General features: G+C 40.4%; 1 protein-coding gene across 2 annotated transcripts in view; it reads left to right on the forward strand.

Annotated features, from left to right (window-relative positions):
* The first annotated feature begins 15,469 nt into the window (after positions 1-15,469).
* The window catches only part of FSHR (follicle stimulating hormone receptor), a 162,221-nt gene continuing 161,716 nt past the window's right edge, over positions 15,470-15,974 (forward strand). For both annotated transcript variants that reach the window (XM_067703912.1, XM_067703913.1), the window contains exon 1: positions 15,470-15,621. In XM_067703912.1, coding sequence (XP_067560013.1) covers positions 15,470-15,621 — 152 coding nt within the window. The remainder of the gene's footprint in view (positions 15,622-15,974) is intronic.

The raw sequence follows: 15,974 nt of genomic DNA on the forward strand, positions 1-15,974 counted from the left end.
AATATATATTACAAAGGTAAACAAAGCATGGCCTTGGCCTTCAAGGTTCTTAAAATCTAGTGCGTGGTCCTGTGTGTATATGTTGGGAGGGTGAGGGGGTGATAGGCAGTTTGGGAGGGTTGCCTTTTAACAATAGGAGCTCAAAGTGTGAAATGTCGTTTCCAGGTTTGTAATCTATTTGTATAAAAGGAAAGGACATGATGCCTCAAAATGTTCCCTCTCTGTAACAAGCCCTTGCTAACCTAGAGCAGTAGTTCCTCAGTCACAGACCCCTGGAAAGTAGGAATTGCTCCATGGGGACTGTGGTTCATCCCACTCCTTATAGAGTAAATGAATAGATTTACCAAAAGAAAGAAACAGCATTTTTTTAAAAAACATCAGGAGAAAGCAGAGGAAAAAATGAATCTCTGTGAACTGAATGCAAAAAGAAGCAAAGACAGTAAGATATAATTAACTTCCTCTGCTAATAAGGAAGAGGAAGATTGTACTCTGGGTTTCAGCCTCTGTGGGCTTTTCCTATCAACATGGCGAAGTGGCTTTAACTTCCTCCTTGGGTCACCTGGGCTCCAGCAGAGACTGATGGAGAATCACCCCATGCAGTTTGTCTCGTGAAGGAAGATGATGACTCAGAGAAATCTAAAACTGTGTTTTCTGACTGAAGAGGCAAAAACAAAGCAAGCGTCAGATTTAGTAAAAGCTATCTCACGTCCCACCTCTCTCTCGTCATCATCCAAGTTATTGACAAGTTATTGAAAGGTTTGAAATGGCCTACTACTTATAAGAATCAGAATTGACTTCTCTTGAGGGATAGTGGGGGGAGGTGTTTTCTAAGACCTTGCTCAGCACATTTTCTCTTATTTGTGGATGAGCTGGACTCTGTGAACCAGGGAACTTAGCTGATCACTAAGACTAAGGGGCTAAGACTGCTTTATTCCCTTCATTGCTGAAGTTCACTATACACATAATGCAATTTTCTCCAGAGATTCTGTGTCCAGAAAGCTAGTGAAAGAATAATAATACAAATATAACTGGAACTACGCCACCTTATGGTTACCAATAACATATACTTGGTTTAAAAAAAAAGAATGGGCAATTTCCTGTCCTTCCGATTTCTTTGCAATGTTGACCACTTTCCTCTCTTAATGTCCTCCCCTCCGTTTGCTCCCATTCTTATTATCCTACAACCTCTCTGACCCTTCCTCATCAGCTTCTTTCACAAATTTCTTCCTTCAGCCCATTATATGATGTTCCCTCTTTCTCTCTGGTCCCTCTTCCTCTGCATCAGTGAGCCCAGGCTGTTTTATTACATTTTTGTTTTACTTTGTTCTGATGCAATTGTCTCCTCGGTCCTCTTGCCTTTAGTCTTGCTTCTCTCCAATTCAGCTTCTATATAACTGCCAGAGAAATTTTCCAAAGTAAGTCTCCCCAAAGTTTTCCTTGTTTAAAAACACTCCAAGGGCTTCCCTGGTGGCGCAGTGGTTGAGAGTCCGCCTGCCGATGCAGGGGACGCGGGTTCGTGCCCCGGTCCGGGAAGATCCCACATGCCGCGGAGCGGGTGGGCCCGTGAGCCATGGCCGCTGAGCCTGCGTGTCCAGAGCCTGTGCTCCGCAATGGGAGAGGCCACAACAGTGAGAGGCCCGCGTACCGCAAAAAAAAAACCCACAAAGAAACAAAAAAGAAAACACTCCAAGGTTCCCCATTATCCACAAACAGACTCCTTGGCCAGAGGCACAAAATGATTTTATAATCTGGCTCCTGCCTAACCTCTCCAAATTTATCTCCCACTACACCTCTCAACGTGTATCGTATGATCCAGAATTATTTGCAGCTCCAAAATGTTCATGCCGTCTCTACGGAGTGCCCTTCCCTTCTTTGCCCATCCAGCCCCACCTCCAGGTAACCTCCCCTGACCATGCCTGCAGCACTGCCAATCTGCGTGAGACACCGCTCCTTTCTGATCTTCCTTTGTGCCCACCACTGGCCTTTATTATAGCATCCGCTCATAGTGGTTTGAATAATATTCAGACAGGAAAACAGGGCCACTATAAGTAGTATGGAAATAAAGGCTTTATTATCGGAGTTAGACTGTACACAAGTACGCCAGGAGCTGGGGAAGAGATGATCTGGAAGGGGAAGTCGGAGGGTCAGAAAAAGTCATTAGCCAGGCTCCATGGAGCAAAGGGGTGGCAGCTCAAAGACAAATCCAAGAAGCCACCAAAGTGGGACCCCAAAAAGAGAGCTCATAGGGAAGTCTTTGGAAACTGCCCCCCTCTGGGGAAGAAGTTGCCTCTGCACAGCTGTAGGCTTGATGGGTCACCAGCCAAGAACCTGGTGGTGGGCCTGGAACCACTGCATGAAGACAAGCTGGATGAGGAATGGAAGAGAGAATGGCTGGAGCCCAGCAGGTACCTGTGCCTCTGTCCATGGCCGTAGTTGACCACAAAGACCTGAGAGCAATGGATTCGGCTTCATTTGTGATGGCCAAACCACATGTAAGGACTTTTTCTTTTGGAAAAGGAGTCAGGCAAGGTTTTCCTGGGAAACACAGTTCCCAGATTTGGCCGAGTTGACCTCACATGGTCCGGCACACCTTACCTGTCTGTCTCTACTCTGGACTATGATATCAGAAGACAGGGAGTATGTTTCAATCCATTTTCAACTATTCAGCAACAAGCACGGGGCCTAAGAGAAACTCAGCAGAGGTCTGGACAATGAATGAAGGGCACTAATATAGCTGAGAAGGCATTTGTGTTCAACCGTTCTCGGAGTAGATGGTGCGAATGGTATTAGGCATTCTGGGGATCAAATCTCTCATGTGATAAGACTGAATTCCAGTGACTAAATAAATATAGAAGGACTCTACTGTGGAAGATAAATCTGATTATCTATATCAACATATGTACTTAAAATGTAGAGAAAATGTTTTCTAAAATCAAATTGGCTTTTTTCCTTTAATGCTATCAACATCTTCAGTTTTATTGCTTTGTTTTGGTTTTAGGGAGGTCATTCATTTTTTGTTTTCTGTTTTTAGTATTTAGGATACTGACAGTAATATATAGGGAAGGACTATATTATGCCGACAGATTTATCCTGAGGTTAATTATGTTGTCATCAGAACATCAAAAGAATTTGAAAGTACATCTCTTTTTTAAGTCTACTCCAAGAATACCAAAGTTCATACTCATCTGTCCTTCCCTCAGGGAAGGACAAACACATCTCCATCAAAAAAAAAAAAAGAGGGCTTCCCTGGTGGCGCAGTGGTTGAGAGTCCACCTGCCGATGCAGGGTACACGGGTTCGTGGCCCGGTCCGGGAAGATGCCACATGCCGCGGAGCGGCTGGGCCCGTGAGCCATGGCCGTTGAGCCTGCGCGTCCAGAGCCTGTGCTCCGCAACGGGAGAGGCCACAACAGTAAGAGGCCCGCGTAACACAAAAAAAAAAAAAAGAGAGAGAAGGGAAAATTCAGAGTTGAGTCTGAATTTTGTGACTTTATTTTAATCCTACTGTACCCTGAAATTCCAAATTGTAAATTATCCTTCTGATAAAAACCAATGAACTGTTTAGGGAGATGGAGCCATGCGGGAGAAAAGAGTCACTAAGGGTTTTATTTGGTTGGTACCAAAATCGTGTTATGATATTTCTCTCCTTGTTTCCTCTCCCTGGCTCCTTGCAGGTCAATACTGTATGCAGTAACATGGTCAGAATCACTTGTTTATCTGGTACTATATTTCTGATCTTCTGAAGAATTTGGAGGAAAAAAAAGTTTTGAAATAAAATCAATATGTCCAGGTTTTTATTTGACTTTCAGAAGCAAAACTCTAGATCTCTGACTCCAAAAATAATCAACTCCTCCCTCCTGTCAGCGCTGTGGGGAGGTTTTATTCCCTCATTCTTAAAATGGAGGATGTGGTCTTATGTCAGGGATAATGTGAAACTGCAGAATAAAAATGGCACGTCGTCTTTGCATATAACTCTTACTAAAGATATTCTGACAAATTCTATAGCAAACATGGGTATATTGTAAAATAGAATATTTGCATACATAAACATATTTGCATACATTTATAATATAAAATAAGAGGCTCAAAGCAATGCTGACTTTACTGAGGATCTCTTTGGAAACCCACCCCTCCCCCCATTAGGAGTCGTTTGATGGAAATTAGTGAGGAGCCTGGTCTCAGACCAAGCATTATTTGGGGTATTAGTGATGAAAAACACTCATGTTTTAGACAAAGGGAATTTTCTGTCATTCTCGGAAAGATTTAGGACTAGAAGCTACCATCTAAATGGATACTGTCAAGTTAAGCCTAGAAGCATTCTTACGTTTCTTTATTATCAGACATGATACAAGACAACATGTCATTCGATCAATGACGCTGTCACGAATCAGCACCCATTTGTCAGCCCAAAGAGAACAAACGACAAGAGGGTCAGGGATTGAAAAGAGCAGGATCCTGGGCTCGAAGTCCACTGTCACAAGATGTTCCTGGATTTTTTTGGCTTAAAGCCATCTAGTCCGTCCTCCCTCCCTTCCTTCCTCCTTTCTTCCCTCCCTCTCCTCCTCTCCACTCCTTATCTCCCCTCTTTTGGAGTCCCGGACCAGCAATATGTGACATTTTCCAGATTCTTGCAATGCCTTTGGTTAGCTGACCTATTAAGGGAAACCCCAGCGTGCCTTGCTATAGTCCAATTTATAAATTGTAAGCAAAAATGTTCAAAGATCTTCAAGAATAAGAAGTTCTTTAACTCCTGTAAGTTAGAACAGTCCAGATTCATTAAGTTTGGCAGTAAGCACGAGGTCTCCACATAACAATGTCACTCTGACATGGTAAATCAGAGCTGCCTTGGCCTTTTCCGAGGTGGGTGAAGGTTGAGGGACTTAAGTTGTCCTAATTCATGCCCTAACATCAGACAGAAGATAAAACTGCTGTAGTAGAAGAAGCTTACTTCCGTTTCGCTGCTCCCTATTCTAAAGATGTTCTTGTCTGAATAATGTAGATCTTATTTCCATGGTAGCTCCATCCTTTGGTCCAATATCGGTAGGGTGACCATAGCCTTGGGTGCCCAGGATAGCCCTGGCATAATTACTAGCAGATTTCCCTTTCACTCTCAAAATTGTCCTAGTTTACATGATAAATTAAATGGGTTCTCTAAAAACCTCACTCTAAAAGCTGCCATTAAAGCTGAGCTATTTCCTGCTGAGAGCCACAAACATAAAAATAGAACATGAAGGTAGTAGGTAAGTTGGCCACAGCGTGGTTGGAATGATTCAGCAGGGCTATCCCGCAGAAACAAATGAGGGTCCACTGCCTTCCAGGGTCACCAAGGAGCAACAGAGGGAGGGGTTCCTCTTCCCTGGAAGGTGGCTGAGCACAGCCCAGCAGAAGTCACTGTGTCAGTCAGCCTGCCTGCCAACCATCCCCAGCCTGCTGCTTCCGGCCCCCCCTCCCAGGCTGCCTTGCTTTCCAAGGCCCTGCTGCACCTAAGCAGAGGTGCTCTGACTTCAGAGGGATACCATTCATATTCCAATTCTAGGCTTATCAGTCGCCAGCCGTGTGACCCAGGGCAGACACACTTAACCTTTCTAAGCCTCAGTTTTTCCACCCACAAAATGAGAATAATCAGAGCTGCCTTGTAGCGTTGGTAGAAGGACCAGAGATTATGCCAGTATTTAGCCTGGGGTCTAGTGCAAAGTTAGCACAAAATAAACATAAGCTGTGCTCTGCATTCTGCACATCTTATGTACATGGGACCCTATTTTTACAGGCCCAGCTCCCGTCAGTCCTGTGCATCAGCAAATCCCCTGAGAACAGAGTCTCCGTTTTCTGCCTCAGCTTCGCTCACAGCACCCAAGGTTCCAGAGTGCAAGACACAAAGCAGGCCTTCCACACGCTCCTGATCCATTGACCAGCTGCCTCCCAAGCCCAGGGAATACTGATGGCTAGGTTCTGCCAGCTCTTTCCCTTACCCTAGAGGGCACTGAGACATCACAGCACCAGGGTTGCTGAGGTATCGACAGGGAAAGGGACATCATTGTGAGGCAAAGGCCCAGGGCCCTATGTGGAATCAAAATAAACTAGCCTCTGAAAGCAGTGAAATTTCACTGCTTCTCTTTTCTTTAACCATGCCCATAAATAATGGAATGTCAGTATTACTTTTCTTCATTCCAAAGAACAGAAACAGAAAATAGACCCTGGGAGTTTAGCCTGCAACGCTGTGTTGCTGGCAACTGACACTTATGCTTTCATAAACAGCGACCCTACTCTGCCATGCCATTCTTTTGAATATGTCTATATACTGCATATATATGTATATATTCATATTTAAAATATTTTGTTTAACTGGATGTTTGGTGGAGAGGTCTAAGTGGGTGCAGGAAACAGCTAAGTCAGAAAACTGTCAAAACTATTTATCTTCAGAGCTACGGAGACTCAGTTCAAAATCAGTGTTTCCTGGAGCACTGCAGCCTACATAGTTTGTAATTAGGTATAAGGCAATACTTTAATTCTTGGTGATATTCCTGTGAAGTAAAGAACATCATACGTTGTATAGTCACGTTGTCATAACCAAACGTTTAAGCTCCTCGAGGCAAGGGGCAGGATCCTAGACTTTGGTACGCACCAATTCCTAGGGCTAAATTTTTGGAAGATACCAGGTGTAGATTTATATTAATAATGGCTTCACTACAACCACTCCTGAAAACATTCATTGCCCTTGAATTTTTCATGAAACTTCCCAGGATCAAACCAGTGACTAGATGCAGTCACTACCCTGCTTTCCACCAGCCCCTGCCTGGTGTCGGAACATACGATGCATCTGACCCTTATATCAGTGCACCCCAATTCCCAAGCATGCTCCCTTTCAATTTCAACTTACTCTGAAGCCTAGAAATGTTGGGGGTCAAAACACTGGACCAAAGATCATTTGCAATGACTAAGGTGTGATTTGCATTCTCCCCATTGTGTTTTTAAAAGAGCCTGAGACATTCCACACCTATGAGACATTAAACTAATGCAAGAATTTCAAACTCCGCTTTGTTTGTTCAAAAGTGGCACCAACTGGCCATCAGGCTTACAAACAGGCCTCCCCTTCACCTATCATTAGTCTTCACTGTAACATTTTTGTTTTGACCGTATACTTCGTTTGTTACCCAATCAGTCAAGGACCCGTTGGGAGGTTACATCATCTCTCTGCCCACAACAGGTTGGCCTTGAACTCCCCAAGTCCTGAGTGGGAGAAAGGGTCCAAGAAGGGGAGACAAGGGTCCGTGAAGGTCGGTGTTGCCCCTGGAGTAATGGTGATGACTGGCTCGGACAAGGTGAGGGGCACACAGAGTTAAACAATCATGCGGCCAAAGTTGTTCGCCTACCACCTCACCACATAAACCAAATGGAAAGTCGTCATGAAAAAGATTCTCTCCTCCAGTGATGAGCTGCTTACCTTTCCTTTTCATCACAACAGCCACAAGAAGAATAGCACACATTGACACCAGGCTCTGTCACAGTGCTTTCACATGTGAATCCCAGGCTGTCTTCACAACAGCCCTGTAGGTTAAGTGTTTACACTCACATGTTGGAGGAGAAGAAACTGACTTGCAGATGATTAAAAATCTCCAGGGATGCCACAGGAGTGACAGAGTTATGGACAGAGCCCAGGTCTCCCAACTCCAGTGCACTGCTTCTTCCTTTCTTGACCTTAGGAATAGGTAATGCAGATGATCAGTTGTGTGATGTCCTAAAGGATGCTCCTCTGGACCACCACCCCAGCACTCTGAGTATTTTGTCAAAGTGCTTCTCCTCAGCCTCCACTGCTACTGTCCAATAAACTTGCCGTCACCGGGTCAAGCACTAATCACTGGTACCCATCCTGATTCCCTGGTGTAGGACCGTCAGGTGCAGCTGTACAGGTCGTGCACTGCTCAACCCAAGAGGGTTCATTAAAATTACAGCCTAAATGACTGTCTGTCTCAATATGAAAACATGCCAGGTATGACTGGTGGGCTGGTGTGCTAGGCTCCTATGTAATGCCCTACCAGGTTTACATAATCCCATCTAATTCTTATTAGAAATTATATGATACAACAATAAAATGTCAATAAATAAAGCTTAATGTATAAAAAAATAAGTGTAATGGGAACTGTAATTAAGATTATAAAATAATCTTAAATAATAAAGTGGATTCAAGGCTGCTACTTGAAAGACTTCATGTCCAAAGATTATCATGTTTTACTGCATATTCACAAATGATACCTTTATGCTCTTGTCATATCACAAGGAATTTTTATTCCTGCCATAAGTCTCATAGTATACTTCACTAAGGCCACTAATATTATAGCAAGTCTACATTAGATTCACATGAACAACTGAAATTACAGTATAACAATGTATAAAAGGAGAAAAGGAATTTAGTTTTTTTAAATAAATACAAACCTACCAAATACAAATTTCTGAATGGAAAATAAATATCTTTGGTCATTTGAAAACATCATAGTGTTAAAACGACCAGCTTACATTATTGTCTTTCTTGGGGTAGCAACATGGTTAGTTAATAATTGAACAAACTACTAAAGGCTGAAAATGAATCTTCAACATTATCATTGTCAGTATCTCTATTAGTTGGCCTAACTGGTACTTTGGAAAACATTAAGGAAAGAAGAAGCAGAAGTTACCTAGCATAAACAATGATGTCCTCTCTAAATGCTTAGATACCTGCAGTAAATATTGGCAGAAGTGGCTGCAATTATTTCCCCCTGTGTGTGCACGCCACTTTGCCACGTACCTTTGTGTTCCTCTCACCAAGGTGGAGTCTGTTTCCCAGCCCTTGAATCTGATCTAGCCTTGTGACTTGGCATGACCAATAGATTGCAACAGAAGTTATCTCCATCAATAGGACAGCTTTCTGCCCAATCAGCAGACACACACATGTTCTCCCAGTGACCCCAGAGACCCTATCTTTACACGACTACCGTGAAATGAAAAGAAAATTGGTTTGGAAATTAATTTTTCAGATTTATAAGCCACTTCAAATTTCCAACCTGTGACAAACTTTCCTGGGTGAAGAATTGCACATAGTTGTGTGAGACCATCAGAGTCCACAGAATAAAAGCCGCCAGAAGAAACTGCATTTAGTCCTCCATTCCAATGGTGCACACAGGCTACCTCATCTCTGAGATTCAAGATCTCTGTGATCTGACAAACTTTAACTTATGAAATCAGGAAGCTAAAAGGGACCCTGATTTCCTAAGAGATAGATTCCTAAGAACACATTCTTAAGACGACAGCCATAATCATAATCATCATCACCTGATGCTTGCATTGTTCTTAATCTCTCAGAAACCTACAGGGAAATCTGAGCAACCTGATGGCAGTGCCGAATACAAGGTGTCCGCTGATGCAAGGAAGAACTGGCAAATGACCTCCAAAGAAAGCTCTTCTCGAAATAGAATAAGTAAAAGAAAAGGCAAGGGAAGCTAATGACAGGATAAAAAGAATGATGAGGGTTTGGTGGGAGATATACAGGGGAAGAAAAAGATCTGTATCCCACATAATTTTTCAGGACTAAACACTCAGAAATAAGGCATTTAATTCAGGTTTATCACCACTAATGTCCTGGTAAGCTCATTTAGAGCCTCATTTTCCATGTATTAGATTCCCTTTTATGTTAGAGAAGAGTTTTTCCCTTCAGTATCCAATATCAGAGCCAAACATTGCTGCCACAATGGCTATGCCCAATTCTCCGATCATTTGAGAAGACCACAATTCCAAATAGCTGCTTCTGAGAGTATGTCTATATATGCACATCCTACAACACTTCCCATCCAGCCAGACTCATAAAGCTCACAGAACTCATGATGATGTTAAACAACCCCAAACAACACTCTAGGCTTCGGCCCCTGAGATACAGCAACCCATGTTGGAGATGATTCTAAAGTGAAGATCCAGATAAACTATCACACACTCAAAGCTATGTCAGGTAAGGAATGGCTTGAAGGAATCGGGGATCATCTAAACAAGTAAAAAGATGATTCAAGAGGTACAAAATAGCCAGTGATGTGCTAGAACCAGCTCTTACCAACTCATAAGAGCAGATAGACAAATGCTGAGGAATTTAGCAAGCTGGTTGACATCACATTGGTAGCTTGATATAAGCTATGGCAGGAGAATTTACACCGTGGAAATTAACAAACACTATAAACAAGGACTTTTTTCCCTGGAAGGCTGATTGTTAAACATTTACCAGCATTTCCCTGAAAATAGCTGTCTTCCATTATTTTGAGGCTTATCTTTGGAAAGAGATTATATTTGGTCATAAGCAAAGCTTCTCAAAGCTTTCCAATGCAGTATTGATAAAGGAAAATGAGAATACAAACTCCTTGGAGATCCATTAACATGTCCAAAGTGGCAGAGAATCTAAGCAAATATTGAACGTATAAAATAATGAAGATATATAATAATGACAGAACTAAAATATTGGACAGCAAAAAAATACATTTTGTCTAGCCAGTGAGTAGGCTTAAAAATTTAAAGTCCATGCATCTTTCAGGAAGGGATTTTAAATACTGATAAAATTAAACTTTTTAAATAAAAGGCATAAGCTAAAGTATGAGGTAAAAATTTCAGAGTAACCATTAAAATTAATAAGGAGAGTCTATAACATCCAAAATGGTAGACAGAACAAAATAGAATAAGAAAACAAAACAAAGCAATAAAAGAGACAAACACACAAGATTCAACAAATAAAAGACAAAAAAGGGGAAAAAATGGAGCATGTAAAATTAGAACAAAGTAGAAAGCAAGCTGCATGGCCAGAAAAAAGCATCCATATGGATCAATAATCAGAATAAATGTAAATTATTAAGGTCATCTGTTAAAAGAGATTGTAAGAATGTATTAAAAAAAATTCAGCTAAGTGGTTATAAAATTCTACCAGTGGTTATAAAAGACATGCCTAAAACATAAAGACACAGAAAGGTTGAAAGCACAAAGGTAGAAAAAATTATACTAGAAAAATATTTATCAAATGAAAAGGTGGTATCTCTATGCTAATATCGGACAGATAGATTTTAAGATAAAAGACAATACCATGTGTACAGTAAGATGCTACAAAATTAGAGAAGGTTTAATTCACCATGTATATATTCCATTCTAAAGATGTATGCCCCAAGTATCATTTATATGTGAAGAAAAATATAGGGACAACTTGTGTCATTCTGACCATGTGAAATTTCAACAGAAATCCCTTCATTAGTTTAATTAAAACTTAAAATGTTAGTAAATATTGATATATAGACAATTTTAGGAAAATAATAATATACTGGGTTTATGGGACAAATATAGAGCCTGGCACAGGTAAATAGAGAATGTCACAGGTAAACAGAGATCCTTCTCAAGCTCACATTGAATATTTACAAAATTGAACCGTACTAAGCCATAAAACACATATCAACATATTTGGGGGAAAATCAATAGCACATTCTCTGATCATTATGCAATTTGAATTAGAGGTCAATAACGAACAGATACATTTAAATATCTGTATTTTGTAGATTTCAAAACTGTACATCTCAATTATTTGGGAGTTAAAGAAGAAATCATAATGGAAAATTGAGGAATACTTAGGACTTAGCTATAATGAAAAATTTACTCATCAATATTTATGGGATAGAGCTAAGGCAAAGACTACAGGGAAATTTACAGATTAAGTATGTGTGTGTATATATATATATATACTTACATGTAAGTATACATATATATATTAGAAAGGAGGAAGGGCTGAAAAACAAATGAACTGACATCCAAATAAGAGGTTAAAAAAAAAAGAGCAAAAAAGAAAACAGATGAGAAAACAATAGGAAAAACTGTGGAAAAGGAAAATAAAGATAGAATATGACTGGCAAAGGCAGAAGTCAGTCCGTGAGAGGACAATTAATAGAAAAAAATTTGGCAAGGTTGGCTAATACGAAGAAAATGGACAGAAATAAAGAACACTAGGAATAGTTTTTGAAAGATTCAAAAAGAGAATACTAAAAACCTTGATCACAATACATTTTAAAACTTGAATGAAATGGAAAATTCCTAGAAAACTTATAGTGTAAAATTTAAGAAATAGGAAGCTTGAATAGCCCAATAACAACTAAAGAAGTTGAACGAATATTTTTAAATCTACACACACACACACACACACACACACACACACACACACACACCATAAGACCAGGCTTGGATGGTTTACAGGCAAGTAAATCCATACTTTCAAGGAATAGATTATTCTAATCTGAAACAGTTTTTTCCTAAGAGCAAAATAAGAGGGATTATGGCCCAACTCAGTCTGTGAGGTAAATACATCCATGATACCAAACCGTATAAGGACAACAACAGAAAGGAAAATTAGAAACTACATTACTCATTACTAAATTACAAATTGCTTATGAACACAGATGCCAAAATTGTAAATAAAATACTGGAAGTCAAATCTCTTGGCGTATAAAATAACAGTAACTTTTAATGAAGTCTGTTAATCCTAGGAATATGAGGAGTTTAATAGTATAAAATTATCATTGTAACTCAGCAAATTAATAGGTTAGGGGTAAAACAAATGCAGAAAAGGCATTTGATGATATTCATTTCTATTCATGGTAAGAAAAAATTTCTTAGAAAACTTTTCTACAATCTTTAACCTGATAGAATCTAACCTAGTAGGCATCAAAAGCCTATAACAAATATCATTTTAAAGGTGAAAAATTAGAAAACATTTTCTCTAAAATCAGGAACATGACAAGAATGCTCATCATAACTTCTACTCATCATTGCACTGGGTATCCCAACCAGAGAAGAAAAAGAAAGGAAGAGAGAGAGAGAGAAAGAGACAGAGAGAAGGAAGAGAGAATGAGGGAGGGAGAGGGGAGGGAAGGAGAGGGAGAGGGAAGAAGGAGGGAAGGAGAGGGAGAGGGAAGAAGGAGGAAGGAAGGAATTAGAAAAGAAGAAATTTTCTTACCACATGTCAAGACGATTTTAAAGTTCTAGTAATTAAGACAGTATAGCATTGGTGCATGTAAAAAGGATGATGGTCTATATATAAAAGAGCTTAAATGCAAACCTATGCAAAATAGTAGTTACTTGAGATGTGATAATTTTACAAATGAAAGAAAAAAAAGAGGGTCTATTCAAAAAGCGGTTCTGGGAAAATTGTTTATCCATGTGGATAAAAACCATATGCCATTGAATAATACTGAAATTGGGTTCCTGACACGTACCACACATAAATATTAATACCTAATAAATTAAAGACTTAAATGTGCAGAGTAAAACTATACAAGTTTTAGAAGAAAACACAGGAGAATATTTTTATGGCCTCAGAATAAAGACAGATCACAGGAGAATGAAAACATAAATGGTAGTATATTTATATAATGGAATATTACGCAGTAGTGAAATTTTACAAACTATAGCTACATATAGAAATATGGAAGGTCCTTTAAAATGTCATAGTGTAAGATAGCAAGTAACCAAAAACTAGTTAAGAGTAATACAATTTGTATAAAACTCAAAAACAAGCAAAATTAAGCAATATAATGTTTGGAGATGCATACTTTGGTAATAAAATTAATTTCAAAAAACAAAGGAATAATAAACACAAAATTCAGATTAAGGGTCACTTCTAGGCATAGGAACATGAGAGGGGTAAAGGAGAGACAACTACATAGATGCAATGTCGGTGGCATCTACTTCTTCAGTCTACAACTGTTCTACTATCTTGCTTAATAATTTACATTTACCTTATATATGTCATCTGTCAACTGTGAAGAGGACATAGTTTTAAAATCAAAATCTCAGTTAAAAAATGTATAACTCATTTATGCTCAAATTTATGCTCGTTATATGAGGACTAATTTAGTTATAACTAGAGCTCTCCAACATCTCAGTGGGGATTTGTGGGGTAGGTGTATGGGTGAGAAGTTCAACTGGTAATGAGTTTTTTGGTCAGTGGAGTTATTCAAACAGAGGTAAGTCAACCCCTTTACATCAATGTGGATATTTTAAAGTAAACTTAAGCCTTAGTTAATTTATTGAATTAAGACCCTTCCACATCTGAAAGACTATGACTCCATGCATCAATTGGTGAATGAAATAATTTAACTGTTCATGTTAGCCAAAACTGCTGGCATATAGAGTCTATATAGATACTGCCTTGACCTTCCAGTTCTGGAGTTAGAATGAATCAGTTGCTCCCAGAAGAAGCCAGGGAACAACTTCACCCTAAAAGTCACTTGCTTCTGTTTTTCCCTTAATGATTATTTAATCCATTCATCATATGTCATTATTCCTTGACGAGCTAGTAGAGAGGAAGAAAGGAGTGGGATCAATATATACTGCTTAGCATTTTCACATAACTCAATTTTATGCAACTAATTACTTAAAGATAGTGTTGAAGCTAATTTTAGCAAGTAATAAGCTTCAGGCAGGATCTCAGAGAATATTCCGCCTTTTAAACTTCATAGGTTCTGGAGTTGAAAGTTGAAGGCCCCTTTACTGACAGTGTGGCCAAACGTTCCTGAGATCCTCGCCATCTCCTTGATGGCGAGTGTCAACAAAAGCGCCACGATCGTCACCTACAGAGAACATGTAAAACTAAGTTAAAAGCATAGATTAAATAAACTCATTTGTGCCAGCTTCCAAAAGGCAAAGGCAATCTTCAGAGCCTCGAAATGAGAGAAGCCAGAAAGGCTATGCCATAGAGAGTGGACAGCTGGCATCTACTAAACCCCACTGAAAACACAGCCCATTCCATAGGTCGCTCAGAGGAGTCAGTTATCTCTGTGGACTCCCCTCTCAGAAGTGCCTTCTACCTAACACAATCTGCCTGGGGCTCACTAACCCACTGCCTGTCTTCTGAGCAACACCATTTTTGGTTAATAATTCCAGCAAGGAAGAGGATCAATGAGTACAACCCAGAAGTTCTGGTTTTATATCAAGTGGACTGGAGGAAGACGCTGAGGCCAAGACTAGAAACAGGTCCCTGCCCTTCACCCAGTGACACTCTTAGTGATGTTTCACATTCCAGACTGTGTCTTTTTTGGAGAAAGTCAAAGTCGGTGACCAGTCATGTCACTGGTTTGAGAAAAAAACAGTGACCAGGAAGGACATTTCTACAGTCAAATTAATATAAACTATTCCAGACACGCATCAAGGTTCTATTTGCCATCTTCCTTGGGTCAGGGTGTAATAAACTCAATCAAGAAAGATAAGGGAGTAACTTATCTTGCTTCCCCTAAAATCAATGCTAGCACACAGGCATTTTGCTATTTGTCTGGAAGTGACCGAAGGGCGGGGTGGGGGGGAAGCATCCCTGGGTGGGTCACGTGACCCTACCAGCTCCCAAGGCAGATCTGTTCTCACAAGGGAAGCCTCTGAAACCTGTGCCGGTTTTTCTCTGCAGACGCAGGAAGAAAGCAGGTGGATGGATAAATAAACATGGCCTTGCTCCTGGTGGCCTTGCTCACATTCCTGAGCTTGGGTGCAGGATGTCATCATCGGATCTGCCACTGCTCTAACAGGGTTCTCCTCTGCCAGGAGAGCAAGGTGACAGAGATTCCCTCCGACCTCCCCAGGAATGCGGTTGAACTGTGAGTATCAGAGACAGTGGGAACGACAGCGTGGCCGGTATTTGTGTGTTGCATGCTATTATTATTTTCACATTGGACTGATAACTGTTGGGCTAAAATATTTCGGCCCCGACCAAAGGCTTACATAAAACAAACTCCCCCGGCCCAACACTCCCGCCCTGCGGTTCTCTAAGGATCGTAGTAAGACTTTGTCTTAGAATTGTCGGGGAAGGGCAGCACGGAGACCCAAATCCAAATGCAAAGGGAAGAGTTTTTCGTTGTTTTCAACACTTCTGCTCTTGGGTGCCATAGACTCTTTGGTGAAACCAGAAAAATAAAACTAAGAAAAATCAGAAACCTAGAAGAGTTAGGGT

This window comes from Pseudorca crassidens, chromosome 14 (genome assembly GCF_039906515.1).
Source record: "Pseudorca crassidens isolate mPseCra1 chromosome 14, mPseCra1.hap1, whole genome shotgun sequence".
NCBI classification, from domain to species: Eukaryota; Metazoa; Chordata; class Mammalia; order Artiodactyla; family Delphinidae; genus Pseudorca; species Pseudorca crassidens.